At 42.4% G+C, this 15,221-nt stretch overlaps 1 protein-coding gene and 1 pseudogene across 1 annotated transcript; one reads left to right on the top strand and one right to left on the bottom strand.

The window, feature by feature from the left end:
- The first annotated feature begins 3,322 nt into the window (after positions 1-3,322).
- On the top strand, positions 3,323-11,536 carry LOC120797426. The gene is made up of 8 exons (XM_040141086.1): positions 3,323-3,538; positions 5,718-5,827; positions 6,033-6,117; positions 6,207-6,402; positions 7,007-8,079; positions 8,202-9,001; positions 9,971-10,174; positions 10,283-11,536. The coding sequence occupies exons 1-8, from the start codon at positions 3,396-3,398 to the stop codon at positions 10,525-10,527; spliced, it is 2,856 nt and encodes a 951-aa protein (XP_039997020.1). The 5' UTR covers positions 3,323-3,395; the 3' UTR covers positions 10,528-11,536.
- A 769-nt stretch (positions 11,537-12,305) lies between these two features.
- On the bottom strand, positions 12,306-14,959 carry LOC120797699 (annotated as a pseudogene).
- Positions 14,960-15,221: the final 262 nt, after the last annotated feature.

Below are 15,221 nucleotides of genomic sequence, written 5' to 3'. Positions count from 1 at the left end.
ATTTTAGGAGATTCTAGGAGTTTATATTTTTTTGAGCACAAAATGAATACCTTTTGAATACATTAGCGTACATATCCACTAAACACCTTGTCTTATTCTTTTGTACTGCATCTTGTTGTAGTGAAGGGCATTTGCTGTTAACTTGCTGTCTTCTGTGTAGGAAACTGATGGTGCTGGGGGAGTTTTTGGGCTCAAAATGTGGACCTATCGAGTGCTGCTGGAGCTAATCCACTGGGCTGACCATGCTGCGCAGACCCTCCATGTCTTACACACAGAGAGGGGAGGAACAGAAGAGATCTAATTTTCTTTGTTTGAAACCAACATCTCTGAATGAACTCACTCGACACTAACAGCCAGCTTTCCCTTTTACTTATTCCAAAGTAAATATTAAGTCATGTGGATTATTCTCTTCGAACACTAGAGGTTAAAAATGTCCTGCTCAACTAAAATCACAACTAAGCTCCTTTAACAAAGGCCAGTAGACAGCTTTTCCCAGACATTGGTATTTCCACAGCAAGTGCTAAAATGACCCCTAGTTTGCCACAGTTGCTATTTCCTTTGACAAAGAAGTGAATGCAGACTTTTAGCTGTATAAAGGTTGGTTTGCTTTGTGCAGTGGCAGAGTTAGACTGTTTGGAAATGTCTTCTTTTGTATTCTTTTCTTTTGTGTGTAATTTATTTTATTTAAGTGGATTTACCTTTGATAACTAAATATCTGCTGGTTATAACACTCCAAAATCTACTAACTGCTAGAATGTAGCCAAAAATACATGACTGATAAACTGTGACTGATGTGCAGCTGACTCTGTAGCCCTTTGCTATTTTAATAGGTCATTTAGCTCTTAATGTACCACATAATTTACATATCTTATCTGAATAATTCCATATCAAATTTGATGTTTTCATATATAGACTGAAAGCGTGTATAGTTTATTGTTTGGCACAATCTGTGATTATCAAGTGTAATATTTGCTGCTCTGGTCACCAAGTTCTCTCCTGATGTTATACTTGAATGTGCTGCTACACTGTTAACAAGTTTGAACTGATGGGCCAGTGGTTCTCAAACGTCTTCTGTCTTCCCCTCCTTTGGAAGCTGAAAAAAAATGTCAGAGAACCACTGTATTAGACTAATACTTTATGGTAGGATTGTACTGTCTGTAGCCAAACGTATCAAACACTCTGCACCACAACAACTTCACTGCAGTGTTAAATGCCTGACACAGCATAGACTCACTGCGTGAATGAGCTGTGACTTCCAGTCTTGCTGGTATGGTGAATTTCTAAATGCCATGCTTTTCTTTCATCTCTTTGATGAATAACTGGATGTGCATTGAAAATTAAAACGCAGTCTTAACCCGTGTGTTTTGCTGATATTGGCTTTTCTTTCTTAGTTTTTATACCCAACTGCTGTGCAGAAACAACATTTTTCCCCCTTAATTATTTGGTAACACTTTGTTACAGCTCCTAATAACTTCCAGGGAATTTTCTTAGAAAGAACTATATAATTTGATACTTAGAGGAAAAATTTCCATTAAAATGCTAATATAGCATATAGAGAGTTTGAGTCTGTCAGTAGGTCAAAATAATATGCAAACATTCAAAATATTCAAACATATGAAGAATAAATCTTCCTGTAATAAATGACTATAAAAATAGGAAGTTAAATTCCTGTTTTCCTAGCAATTAGAATCACATTATAGAATTCTTTACAGGAAACATTACAGGACATTATTAGGAAATAACAAACATATAATAAAGCGTCACCAAATATGTTTTTCTTTTCCTCTGACGTCAATAAAAACTCCAGTGTATTTGGAAAAGTACCAAAGTGGTAACCCTCTCTTTGGCACACACTGGGCTTGCACACTTGATGAATGTGACCAAATTAATGGTCAGGAGCCCATACGATGTATAAATATAATTGCCAAAAAAATAAATGTTATCCTACATGTTGATCTTGGTCAGTTAAAATATGTTCCCTCTATGATAGACTGCTCCTGTGAGCACATGCATTTGGGATTTTGGAGGGCATATAAATATATGTTGTATTTAACCATGTTATTACTATGAGAAGTAACTAAGTACATTGAGTCAAGTACTTTAATTAATAATTTTGAGGTACTTGAGTATCTCCATTCTATGCCACTTTATATTGCTACTCTACATCATGTTGGACGGAAATATAGTACATTTTACTCCATTACATTTATTTGACAGCTGTGGTAACGTTGCTTTTACAGATTAAGATTTTGCACAAAAAACATCAGATTATAGAATACAATATATTGTTGAAAACTGAATAAATTATTTCCAGCATTTTGGCTTGTGAACACTTACCAAAAAGCTGTGTCTAGTAGGGGCCCCTTTTCACATTTTAGATCAGTTCTTAGCAGTTCCACAAAAGACGCATTTGCCCCATAAACTTCTCAGATTGAATAATGTAATATATAATGATACATCAGTTTTACTTTGATATCTTAGGTCAAATTTGCTGATAAGACCAGTTTTTTTTACTTGAGTAGGAATTTGAATGCAGGACTTGTACTTCAGTATTTTTAAATAAATGTACTGGTACTTCTAATTAAGTAAAGAATCTGTATAGTTATTCTGTAGTTTAGCCTAGTGGTTCGCAGCCTAGGGGTCAACCCCTCAAGATAAATCTGAGGGGCCGTGAGATGATTACTGGCAGAGGAAAGAATAAAAAAAACCCACATTTGTATTCACCTTTTGGACTTTTGTCTATTCATTGATTTTATTGTGAAATTTTGGATAATTATGGTTATTTAAATTAAACCACCTAAAATGTTTAGAGGGGAAGTCACTTGTTAGTGGAAGTGCTAAAAACGTGACAATGAGTCCTCACTAGACGCTGTCCTTTGTAACTTGTCACGTGTGAAAATGGTTGGAAACCACTTATCATATCATATGATATCTTATCATATGTTGTTTTTTTACAAATGAAATCTTACAAAATCTGAATGTTAAAATTGTAATTTTAAAAGAAACTAGTAGCTAAAACTGTCAAATACATGTATTGGAGCAAAAAGTACAATATTTGCCTGTGAAATGTAGTGGACTAGAAGTATAAAATAGCATGAAATGCAAATACTCAAGTAAAGTACAAGTGCCACAAAACTGTACAGTACAGTACTTGAATACTTGAGTAAATGTACTTAGTTACTTTCCACCACTGGAAACAGCCCTGCTGAAAAGCATTGATTTAATTGCACTCCCATGGAATGCATGAAATATATGTTCTACTGAATGGCCACAATACCGTATTTTCGACCTGCGGATCCATTAAATCTGAGTCTTGATGTTGTAACAGGTCTTTATTTTCCTCAGAGGTGGGTGCACCCCATTTTACCATTAGAACCCCAAAGGATGTTGTGCACATGCGCGTTGAGCAATCTACCGGAGCGCGAGAGGTAACGAAGGGAGTCCTAATGGCGGAGAATGTACGGTCGCCTTTTGACTACCGGGAGCCACCGACCCTCGACAGCGACGGGGATGGGAGCAAACCGCCGCCGCCACGGGGGTGAGTGAGCGCGGCGTGCCTCCAGTTTGCCGCCGCGTTGGGTTGTTTTCGCCGGGGATTTGTGAGCAAATTGCAAGACCCGAGACGCACGCGCCGCTGCAAGCGTGCACGTTTGTTTAGTTAACGTTAGAAGCCTTTATTCGCGTGCATGATTTCAGCGTTATGTTGCAGAAAACCGAGCTGGGGAAGTGACTTTTGGTTGTTTTTTGGTTGCAGCTGTTGTGTCCTCCGAGGTCGCGCCTTCCCCTTACCCGCCTCGTTTCGCATTCAATCGCCAGCCTTTCATTTTTGATATTTTGACGCGACAGAAGTCTAACGTTAGCTGCTAGAAGCTAACAGGCTAGCCGCGGTTTAGCATCAATGTTAGCATTCACCCAGCCGGAATCATCAGTATATCCTAGCTGATCTGTAATCTGCCTTCTTATCGACTGTCCCCGCAGTATGTTTGATTTCTTAGACTGCATATCCCGGAAAATAGTTCAACCGTGTCAGTATATTCATGCTCTCAACACTGCCTGACTGTTCAGCTGGTGCACATCATGACTCGTGGCTTGTTTGGCTTTGAGTAAACAAAGTTGCTGACCACGACCAAAATGCATCGGAAAACAGTGGACTGTCACCAGGCTCGGCGAATTGAGCACGCTTTGTTGTGGCAATCAGTCTTCTGTAATTGCATTTATTACAGTCTGTCGTGATTGAAAAAAAGGGGTGGGGCCATTTCCAATATTTTGATTTAAAAATCATGATGATAACCAAGATACCTGAAATAATAGCTTCCACACTAGCTGCGTGTTTACAGCGGAACACTGTTCCTCAATTATGGTCTGTGATAACCACGTTTCTACTGCCTGGGACTGATTTACACCTGGTTTGCCAGGTAAACGTGCTGCAGAGACAGCAAGCCAGCAGTAATGTTGCGTTAAAATAAATTCTTCTGTACATTCCAGTAAAGTCAGGGATGGTGGTTGGGCCATAGTCATTGCACAGCCAGTAAAATGTATTTTAAGTGGGCTACAGCTGCAACTTAGTCGCTGAATGGATTAGTCCATCAATAATAATGATAATAATCAGCAACTATTTTGATATTCCCTACTAATAGTTCCTTAATTGTGAGGATTTGCTGCCTTTTTTTGTCTTACGTCATAGTAAATTCAATTAGAGCTGCAATTAACGATTATATTATTGTCAGTACTGCATAATATGCCGATTATGTTTTCAAGTAATCATCTAGTTTTATGAAACGTCAGAAATTGTCAAAAATGGCCATCACAACTTTGCAGAACTGAATACGACGTTTTCAGATGTTTTGTTTTCTTTAACCAATAGTCCAGATACCCAAAAAATTTTAGTGAGCAATGATGTTGGCCAAAGAAAAGCAGGCAAAACTCGGATTTGAAAGACCAGAATCAGAGAATATTTGGTATTGCTTCTCTATTTTTGCTTGAAAACGACTGAAACAATTAGTCATCAAAACAGTTTCTGATTATTTTTCTGTTGATCAACTAAGTGATTAATTGACTTATAGTTTCAGATCTAAATTGTTGGATTATTGTTGGTTGGGGGGAAAAAAACAATTTTAAGAACTCATTGGGGCTATAGGAAAATGTGGTCAGCATAATTTACTATTTTTGACATTTTACAGACCAAACAGTTAAGTGATTTATCCAGAAAGTAATCAGAAGATTAATTGATAGTGGAAATAATTCTTAATTGCAACCCTAAAGTAGGCCCTGGTGAAAAGTGCGTATGTGCAGTCTTCGCTTAAATGTAAAATCAGATTTTACAAATTAACACTCATTAACATTAACACTTAACATTCAAAGCTCTCCCTACACCCTATACCAAAGCCGACAATATGGGTTGTGCAAAAATCCCAACTTTCAAATGGCGTTGTTTTGATTGCTTGCCAAATCGAACGCATAAAGTAGAAAAATTACCAACACGCCTTCATCACCACTGCTGCCATCGTCACTAGTTAAGTAGTTCAGGGTTTTATTGTTGTAGGGGATGAGTAACCCACCCGATAGAAGCGCTCTGTGAACAAGCTGAAGTGTTGCCTGGCCACAGGTAACACATGCTGTGCTCCGTTTGGCTGCCTACTTCCATGAGGGAAGTCTTAGGCACTGCTTTGTCTGAATGTATCATTATGCTAAACGAAGTCCTGGTTTTGTTTTTACAGCCGTGTGTGTGGGAGAAAAAGGAAGGGGACACCTGTGAAGGTGTGTGACCGAGCGTATGTAACAGAAGATGAGGAGGAGGAGAGCATGTCAGAACACAGCTACAGCCCTGGTATATATAGAAACACACACACATTTTGACACTTGCTGTTAGTGTTTTTATCCACTCTGGTGCTTACGGAAAACAAGTGTGCTATGTTGTAATTAGCAGTGTATTGTCGTAAGGCGAGAAACCTTTTATCTTTCAAAGGTCAGTCCTGTGGTTGTTGATGAAGCTGTTAAGATATGCTAGACTTAAACAGCCTGATCTGTCCCAGGTGATGGCCAGTACCCAGAGGGTGCAGAAGACCGCCTCCCTCCACCTGGCAGTCCCTACTACCTGCCTGATCCCACTCAGCTCTGGTAAGGAGGATCCTCACCATGGTCTCTCTGATCTGCTGCTTTTTTTTTTTTTTTTTTAGGTAGGGCTAATATCAGTTTATATTTTTCAGTGTGCCAGAGTTGGGGGAGGAAGGGGCAAGTGGGGTTCGGGGGCCTGTGCTCTTCCATCCGCCACCCAACTGCCGCATTCGAGAGGTCCACTGTGGGACCCAGGTGCGGTTGGTTGTCATAGCAATCCGAGACATTGCCAAAGGTGAGGAGATCACAGTGGACTACAGCCTGACGGACTGGGGCGAGAATGCAATGGTGAGCAACTAACTTGATGATAACTTGAATAATGTGGACAAGGAATGCTTAAAGGGCAAGTCTGGTGATAGTCTGTATTTTTTTACGTCAACAAATCCCATGAAAAAACCAAAACCAACAATGAATTGACCCTACTAACAAATGCTGCCTGTGAAGCTGCAGCTTGGTATTCCTCTGTGACGTAGAGCTCCAGTGTTTCCAAAAACTATTAAAAAATCCTTAATGAGCCACAGTGTTGCACTGAGTGACCTGTTCCTTCATTACAATGAACATAGGCACACAGGCAGTATTCAAAAACACACCAAAATGTGGGTGAAAATAGTCCCCAAAAATTTACTACTTGCTCCTAAAACCAGTCACTATTTGTGACCGGTTTTGATTTCTGTCTTCTGTAGGAACCAATGGGCTTGGGACTGAATAGTGAAGTCAGAAAGCATTGTGAAATGGACTAACGTATTTGTTTTTTCATGGGATTTGTGAACAATAACAGAAAACGAAAATCTCCATTAATAACTTCAAGCGTAATAAAAAAGTAGATCCTGTTAATATAGCTACACGTTGAGCTAAAGGGGTTTGTTTGAATTTGAAATCTGTCTCTCACCAGGAGGATGAGGCTGGCCCCCACCCACTGTCCCTCTCTGTTTCTGATTACCTTACCCCCTCCTGGTCATTATCACCCTCATCCTCCCCGCTCACCCATTCTGAGCCCAGTGACTCTGATCGGGAGGAGGACGAAGAGGAGGAAGATGACGATGATGACGACGATGATGAAGAAGAGGAAATTGAAGAAATACGGGGCCGAATGCTGCGCCGCCGTAAGAAGCGCAAGATGCCAACTGCTGTCAATTCAAAGAAGAAGAGCGCACCCACCTCTTCCAGAGGGCCCGGGCGCCCCTGCTCTTCCTTTTCCCACCCAGCACCTGTTGCACCCCCAGTCAGATCCCAGTCCCAGGCCCCAGTCAGCACCCTGGCACCCCCGACAACCAACATCAACAATAATATTAACATAAACATTGGCAGCTCCAGCGGTGCCACGGTGAGCCGGCGGCAGCACTGCCCGTACTGCGGCCGCCACTATCGCTCTCTGGCACGCCACCTGGAGAAACACCACGCCAACCAGCCTGAGGTCAGAACAGCCATGGAGCTGGCGCACCTCCACACGCACAGCTCTTCAAATGGCAGCGCTGCACACCCTCAACCCTCATCGTCCTCCACCTCTGCTACTCACAGTCATTCCTTTGCTGTCCCTCAGCCCTCCCCCTCAAACCCGGCACCGCCCTCTCTCTTCTCCAGGGAGAGGGAATCACCAGCTACTCGCTCGAGCACAGGTGCCGTCTCATTCTCCCTCTCGCTTTCACCGCCTCCTTCGGCTCAGCCTGCAGCCACCAAGAAAGGGCCCAGCGCACCACTGCCCGCCACAAAACGCCCTGCACCCCCAATGGTGTCCAGGGTAAAGAGTCCATCCCCGCCTCCCCCGTCTACTCCCAGAAGGGGTCGGAGGATGAAGAGAGAAAAGCATGAAGAGCAGCAGAAGGTGGAGGTAGAGAGCTCAAGAATTCAAGAGGAGCTGGTTCCACCTCCCACCCCAGAGCCAGACATAGATCCAGATGAAGATCTGGAGCTGAGTGGAGAAGGAGAAGATGACGCACCAGAGGAGAAAAATGGAGAGACTGTAAGGTGTGGTTGTCTCTGATGCACTTATTTTTCTTCCCCATTATATATTTATTGGTAATGTTGTCAGTTGTTGGGTAGTGCATCATGATTTTAACTGCTGTTTTTCTTGCTCTGTCTGTTTCCAGTACACACAGACATCACATGTCTCCGCTGCTCTCCTCCCTCTCTTGTCTGGTCCTCTACCTCCGCCGCCAACAGCACTCCTCTTTCCTTTCTTTAACCCGCGCTCCTCACTCTGCGGAGGCCTGGCGCCTGCTCTGCCATTCCAGCCTCTCCCTGCTCATCCTCTACAACCGCCACCGTGAATGCGAGGTGGCCAAGCTCACTGTCCAGGATTACCGCAACCGTATCAGCCCGCCGACCAGCACCAGCCCCAGCTCCCCCTCTGGCATGGAAGCTCTCCTGTCCCCCTTTGAGCGCCAGGTCCTCTGTCATCTCCCGCGGGCTGGTGTTTTAGGCAAGCGCGGTCGCATCCAGCCGCTTATTCTCCCACCACATTGTGAGTCCTGCCTGGACCTGCTTCTTCAAACTAGCCCCAATGTGGGTGTGGACCCAGAGAGCCCCTATGTCTTCTCACGGCCCTACCACTCTCCTGCCACTCCACTCCGGGGCACGGACCTCCTGAGAAACCTGGCTCGAGCCAGCGGGGCCAAGAACCCCGGAGCACTGACAGCAACGCGAGTGCGGCGACAGGTAGCCATCCTTACCCAACTGCTACTATTAGAGGAGGGTGAGGGCCAGGGTGGAGCTACCAAACGCTTGGAAGACTTCCTGGAGCGTGAGTACCACGTAACCCAGAACTGCTCCACTATCATACGTGATCCAGGACTCATGGGTCGCGTGGGTCGTGTTGTTCTTTATGGAGAGAGGGAAGGTGTACTTTTCAGAGGGATGAGCCTGCAGCACATCTGCCTTGAGTTGGACGGTAAGGAATTACCTTATATATTTTCTCTCTTCAGTTAAAAATGGTCAGACCCCTGGGCCCATCAGTAGGTATTTCATGCATGCAGTGTTCATTTCATTTCAGTTTCTGCTCCTGAGAACCTTTGGTAAGTTTAAACTCCTAACAACTGTTTTGAGTAATGCTCAGTGTCAGTGCTTTATTTTTAATAATAAATTCATATGTATTGAACTTTGGAAGGAATGTCAGCCACTTACATGGCTTTAAATGGGGTAAAATTAAAGAACAAAACAAAAACAAAAAACACGGTGAATAGCATTTGGTTCAGTAATCGACAGACCTTATTTAAAAAAGCTTTACTAAAGGCAGAGATTAATAGAATGTTTTACCGAATTTACCAGGACATTTTTTCCGGAAAGAGACACTAGTATTGAGTTTGTCGAGTGGAATTTTTCTATTTTTCAAAATTCAAAGTGCACGTTTTTTTCTAGCAACAAAAATCTCACCAGTAGATATCTTAAAACATGTACAAAAAAAAAAAAAACTATGTACATTGCTAAATGACACTAGAGGAATGCCGGAAAATGTGTTTCTTGTATGTGTGTGTGTTTTCGGAAAAAACAAATTGAAAATATCTCGGATGTTATTTTAAATTTCTTTTGTAGCTTTCCCAATATTTCCCCAAAGTTCCACTGTAAAGTTGGAAAAACATGAAAGACATAACTTCATTAGAGCTAAAACACTAAAAAACAAACTCAAGATTGGTAAAGGGAATATTACAAATAATGGCTGCATTATTAAATTTAATTTTAGAGCTGAGCAAACGTTGATGTCACATCATGGGTTTATTTTGATGACTATGCCAGAGGGTCTGTTGGTTTTAGCACATTTTACAAGTGTACTGTAGTTGTTCCCTTTGCTTAGAAAATGTTAAGCTGTATGTCAGTCATTTCTTTTGAGTTAGCTACCCTCTATTTTATCTCTGTCCTACAGTGATGTCTGGAAACTCGGCAGACTCCTTTTCAGAAGATTCCGAGGCAGAAGATGAGAAAGAGGAAGTTAAAGAGAAGGCTGAGGTGATGGTGAAGAAGAAAGGACCGGGCCGACCACCACGGAAGAAGAAAGCACCTGTTCCTTCTCCAGTCAGCCCATCGATAGCCAATGTACATAAGAGGCGATGTATTCCGCCCAAATCAGGTAACCAATTGTCAATAACAATCTGTGACATCCCAAGCATCATTAATTTGATGATAAGCAGTACAGTTTCATTCATTTTCACTTCAAAACACCCCCTGTATCTCATAGGGAAGCGCGGTGTGCTGAAGCGTCCCTGGTCAGAGGCGGAGCGTGTAGCAGTGGAGACTCACCTGAAGAGAAACCTCGTGGAGCTGCGCGTGCCTGCGAAGGCGGACTGCGAGCGCTGCCTCGAACTCTGCCCTCTGCTGGTGAGCAACCAGCGAGACTGGAGGGCAATCAAGTTTTACGTCCACAACCGCATCCAGTTGTTGAAGAAGCAGGGGAGGAGGGAAAGCGCCGCCGCAGTCTGCTAGAGCAAAACAAAGACGTGGCAGAGGACACATACCATAATGTATAAACCACCAGCAATCACAATGAAGAGAAAAAACTCTTGGCTATGGTGGAGAGCAGCTTCTCATTCTCTTTTTTTTTTTTCCACGGGTGCAGCACCTGAAGTTAGGTGCTTTCCCAGTCTTGCCGCGCTGGTAATAAGGGAGTAGTGTAATAAAAGTGACTAAGCTAAGAAACAGATGGGTTGCTCCAGTTAAGGATCCTTCCTCGGTGTTGGGGATGCCCAGTGTCTCTTTCCAAGATGTATTTTTAAGTGGTTGGACAAGATGTAATTGTAAGTGTGACTATCAGTTCACACAGTGAATCTTTTTTTTTTTTTTTTTTAAGATAATTTTTTATGTCATTTTTACTTTATAGTTGACAGTGAAGTGGAGAGTGTTGAGAGAAGGTGACATGCAACAAAGGTGTCTGGAGTGATGCTTTATGCGCTTTAGACCTCTAGACCACCAGGACATGCTACAACAAATGGCCCTTAGTCTAGCATTTGCTTCAACAGAAGGCTGGTGACCATACATGAATGTGTAAAGCTTTGGCGGAAGAAACCAGTGGCTCTGACGGTTAAAAATCCCCTCGGAAAAACTACGTCTTCAGGGCTGAGACGTGTATGAACTTGTATAGTTTGTGTTTGATATTGACTGGCATTGTGCCCCAAACCCATGGCACCCAACTGACAAGTGTATTGAAAAACTATTCTTCAAAGTCTTGGACCATGATGCACCTGTGAATTGGTTCTTGCATACCTCTTATACCATGATCATAGTCAGACTAGTATGTATCAAGGCACGCCTACTTGAATTTATTGCGTATCAGAATTTTTAAACAAATTTTATTTCAGATTCAACATATGGTCGTATTCACATTGTAAATACTCCCTGACCTATGAAAAGTATACAGTAGTGATTACAAAGTTAGTATTGTGTTATGGTGTACATACTGTAAATACTACCTGTACTTATTAAAATGTATGACATTTTGCTGTGTTTTCTTAAAATGGATTGGAAAGTGACTTTTACACTGTGGACACAGGGTGAAACGAAAAGAAAATAGAACTGACAAATAAATACAGGATCTCAGGTTGATTGAGTTTATTCAAAAGGCTGACAGTCACAAAAAGTACACACAGAAAATGATTTTAAATTTTAACAACGATCATTGGAAGACAATATTTTAAAAAAAAAGACAACCATGAATACCACTGTACAATAAGTCAAAGGTAAAGTGAAACTTAAATACACCCCATCACCCTAAAGCTGCATTGTCCCAGATGTCAAATACAGTATATTTCATACATTTGCTCATAATATATAAGTACAACTGTATTCTGCACAAAAACACTAATCAGTGGTAGTGCCAGAGTTGGGTTATTCCCTTTTGGCAGGCTTGCAAAAAGTTGCACCAGGTCTGAGATTGAGCTAGTATTTGTTTTTTTAAAGTTGGGAACATGAATTTAGGCGTTCTGATGACACCTCAAGATAACGTATTGTAGAAAACTTCTCACTACCGTAACAGCGCATACGGCAGGCTGCTTGGACCCTAAGTTGCTGTCACCGTGGACCCCCTCCCTTCCACTCGATTCAGCTAATCCACTTTAGGCGCCACTGTGCCACTCCGCTTCACTCTCGCCCTCCACAGGTGATTTAATAAATCAGGAAACCCATCAGACACTTGCCCTTTACAAGACAAAAAGGCCAGTACAAGGCAGCCTGAGTGACCCGGACAACTCATAATCGTCAAGCGTGTTGGCAGATGCACAGTATGTTGAGGTACCAGTCCACCGAGGACTTTGTACAATATCCTGTACCAGGAGAAGGGCCGAAAAATACATTTCACATGGAGCAAAGCAATTTAAGAAGCGAAGGCTTATGTTCACATTTTGAAGCCCTGCTCAGGTTGTAACCTGCAGTGCACTGAATAAGCTGCAGCCCACCGACAGTCTTTCTTGCAATACCAATAAGAAGGGTGTTGCACCTGTGTAACATTTAAGTATAAGTGAGTATAAGTCAAGAAGTGAGTTTACAGCATGGGTCACAGGACCAAAATTAAATAATTTTGTCTATCCTGTGTGGAATTGGTATGGATTGGCATGGAGTATGAGTTAGTTTGACTATCAACATTTCAGTTTAACATGACTTATTTACAAATGTTGGGGGAGGGTTCACCCTTTTCAGCCACTCATCAGATTTCGCTGCTCTGTAAAAACAATGCTTGGTTCAGCCAAGTTTTTCTGCCCTGCGGAGTACAATGCTGAAATAGAAGATAGATAGAACAGATCCCAAGTGTTTAACCTTGCTTTCTTACCGCAGTCGTTCCTTATATTAAGATTAAGGCTCTTGTACCGTTGAATCGCCAAAGTTCCCCATGTCAATACACTCGGACTGTGCTGTCCTGTGCGATATCGCCATGGGTGCTTTGTCACCTTCACCAGGAGGGGAAAACGGAACGACTTCATCTGTGAACGTAGCTGGCAAAGAACGATATACGTTTACCTCCCACATTACGAAAGGAAAGCTCTCCAATGTCATGATATAGATACACACCAGCTGTCTGCGGTCTTGAGTGGACAAGCAGGCAGTAAAACTTTTGATTTTGTGTTAAACTAAAAGCTGTCTGCTCTGTCAGGGAAGGATGACTGGAGACAGAAAACCGTCAGATGTGGATGGGGGAACATTACACTGCCGAGGAAAGCCGGTGGCATTTGTAACACCTACCCACCATGACTGTTTGAGGTCTTTCCCCAGCGTAACCTCCCAGTAGTGATGTCTAGAAGAGAATCCAGGTGTTCCTTTGACAGCTGTGAGACAGGCAGGTAACCTTTGGTCCATCATGTAATTTGGCGCAATTGGCGTCTCTCAGTATACCAATCTTTATTCTGAGGTATGGGTTTTCCTTTCTCCTCAAGTTCAATATTTACCATTGAAAACTGAAAATTGCATTAGATTTGAATCAGAAAGAGTCATCATGGGGTGATGCCTAGTGATTCTCCTCAAATTTTGAGCAGATTACCATGATAGTTGTTAGGCTCTGCACAAGCTGTTTTCTTATCTGTAACATAGAACAAGTCCAGTGAACATGGATTCTACACCACGTTCCAGCCTGGACAATAGTTTGCTCCTGTTTAAATTCAACACGACAAAGCAGTTTTTGTGTTGCAGTACCTAGGTGGTGTCCTGCTTTGACTTTATGAACAATGGCAGAGGGAGTTACTTCTTACCTTCTGGTAAAAGTTTCTGATCCTATGGAGTAAACAAAAACACACGAAATGTTAACCCCCTTTTTTTTTTTTTTAAATTACACATATTAATCATGAAATGTGTTCCCTCCAAGATTTGCCTTGCTTCCCAAAAAGAAAGAGCTAAAACGATAAGTTAATTTATCGACAAAATTATTATTATTTCTATATTGTTATTTTTGTTATATTATGCAACTGTCTTTATGATAAATTATAAAATTTGCAAAAAGGCTAAACATTCCCTAATTCCATCTTATATATTGTGAGGATTTTCTGCAGTCCTTTGTCTTATGACAGTAAATTCAATATATTTGGCTTAGAAAAAAAAAATTGATGGGCGTTTCGTCACTATTGACCGACATTTCATCGATCAAAGGCTTAATCGACTAATCGAAAGAATAAACGAAACGGAAGAACAACGTCGTTAGCTGCAAGCCGACCTGAAATACCACGGACGCCTTTAAGCATTTCATTTCAGTTGGTATTCACTTTTACATCACCATGACACTCTAGTCTCAATTTGTGTGATTTTTTTGTCTTGATTCTGCTGATGAATCTATGCAATTTCCTCAAGTGGATCAATTAAATCTCATTACTTATTATATAACAGCTGACGAAGAAAAGCGATATTCCCCTTCTCTATGTGAATCGCGGGTAAAGCTAACATGCCCGGGAGGAGTAGGGCGAAGGCCACCGATCCAGCCACCGGGGGTCCTGACCCTGAACACGAAGCAAGAAATCATGTGTTTTTGTTTCCGTTTTTAATCAAGGTTCCGACTGAAAATCGAATAAATATTACAGGCATACAAAAAATTCTTTTGACCCCATGTAGCAGGTGTTTCCAGGCGCATTCTTGCCTCCTTTGCCTCTCCCGCCACAGAGAGCCTACCGGGCAGGAAGCCTCAGAGGAGCTTGAGATTGGAAGCCCGCCGTGGACTGACGCAGATCCAGAAGACCCCCGCTTCTGGGCCGATCGGCAGCAGCCTTGGCTGTGGACAGCAGCGTCCAGATTCACGGAACACACCGACACATTCCTGGGGTGCATCAGACTTTTTTTTTTTTTTTTTTTTTTGGCCAAATAAAGTATGATCGGGGTATCAAAGTGATGCCTACGGTCCCAGCGCACCTCCAGACCCCTCTGCACTTTGTGGTGGATTGAACCAGCACGGTAATGTGAGTTATGTGGCCGCGGTGCTCGAAGACAGGCGTTCTGAAAACATGGCGCTTTAATCGGGTATACCGGTTCGTGTTTACGTACCAGGATGATGGGCGGACGACTGTAAACACAGATGTGCCAGACGTGCCAACACGGGAACTTACGAGTGTTTATGTAGTTAGTGAATTCTCACGTGAGTCTGCTGCGTCAAGGCGAACGGAAAACACCGGAATGGGCCAGGACGTTATACGACTCAGGCTTCATAATAAAAG

Source organism: Xiphias gladius, chromosome 12 (assembly GCF_016859285.1).
Source record: "Xiphias gladius isolate SHS-SW01 ecotype Sanya breed wild chromosome 12, ASM1685928v1, whole genome shotgun sequence".
NCBI classification, from domain to species: Eukaryota; Metazoa; Chordata; class Actinopteri; order Istiophoriformes; family Xiphiidae; genus Xiphias; species Xiphias gladius.
This window is presented reverse-complemented; position numbering and strand designations above follow the sequence as displayed.

What these genes read in the sequence shown, in the direction of transcription:
- LOC120797426 (XM_040141086.1), top strand. Translation starts at nt 3,396, where the DNA reads ATGCGCGTTGAGCAATCTACCGGAGCGCGAGAGGTAACGAAGGGAGTC. An exon ending in AGAACACAGCTACAGCCCTG is followed by an intron (nt 5,828 to 6,032) that starts GTATATATAGAA and finishes GATCTGTCCCAG; the next exon opens with GTGATGGCCAGTACCCAGAG. An exon ending in CATCTGCCTTGAGTTGGACG is followed by an intron (nt 9,002 to 9,970) that starts GTAAGGAATTAC and finishes TCTGTCCTACAG; the next exon opens with TGATGTCTGGAAACTCGGCA.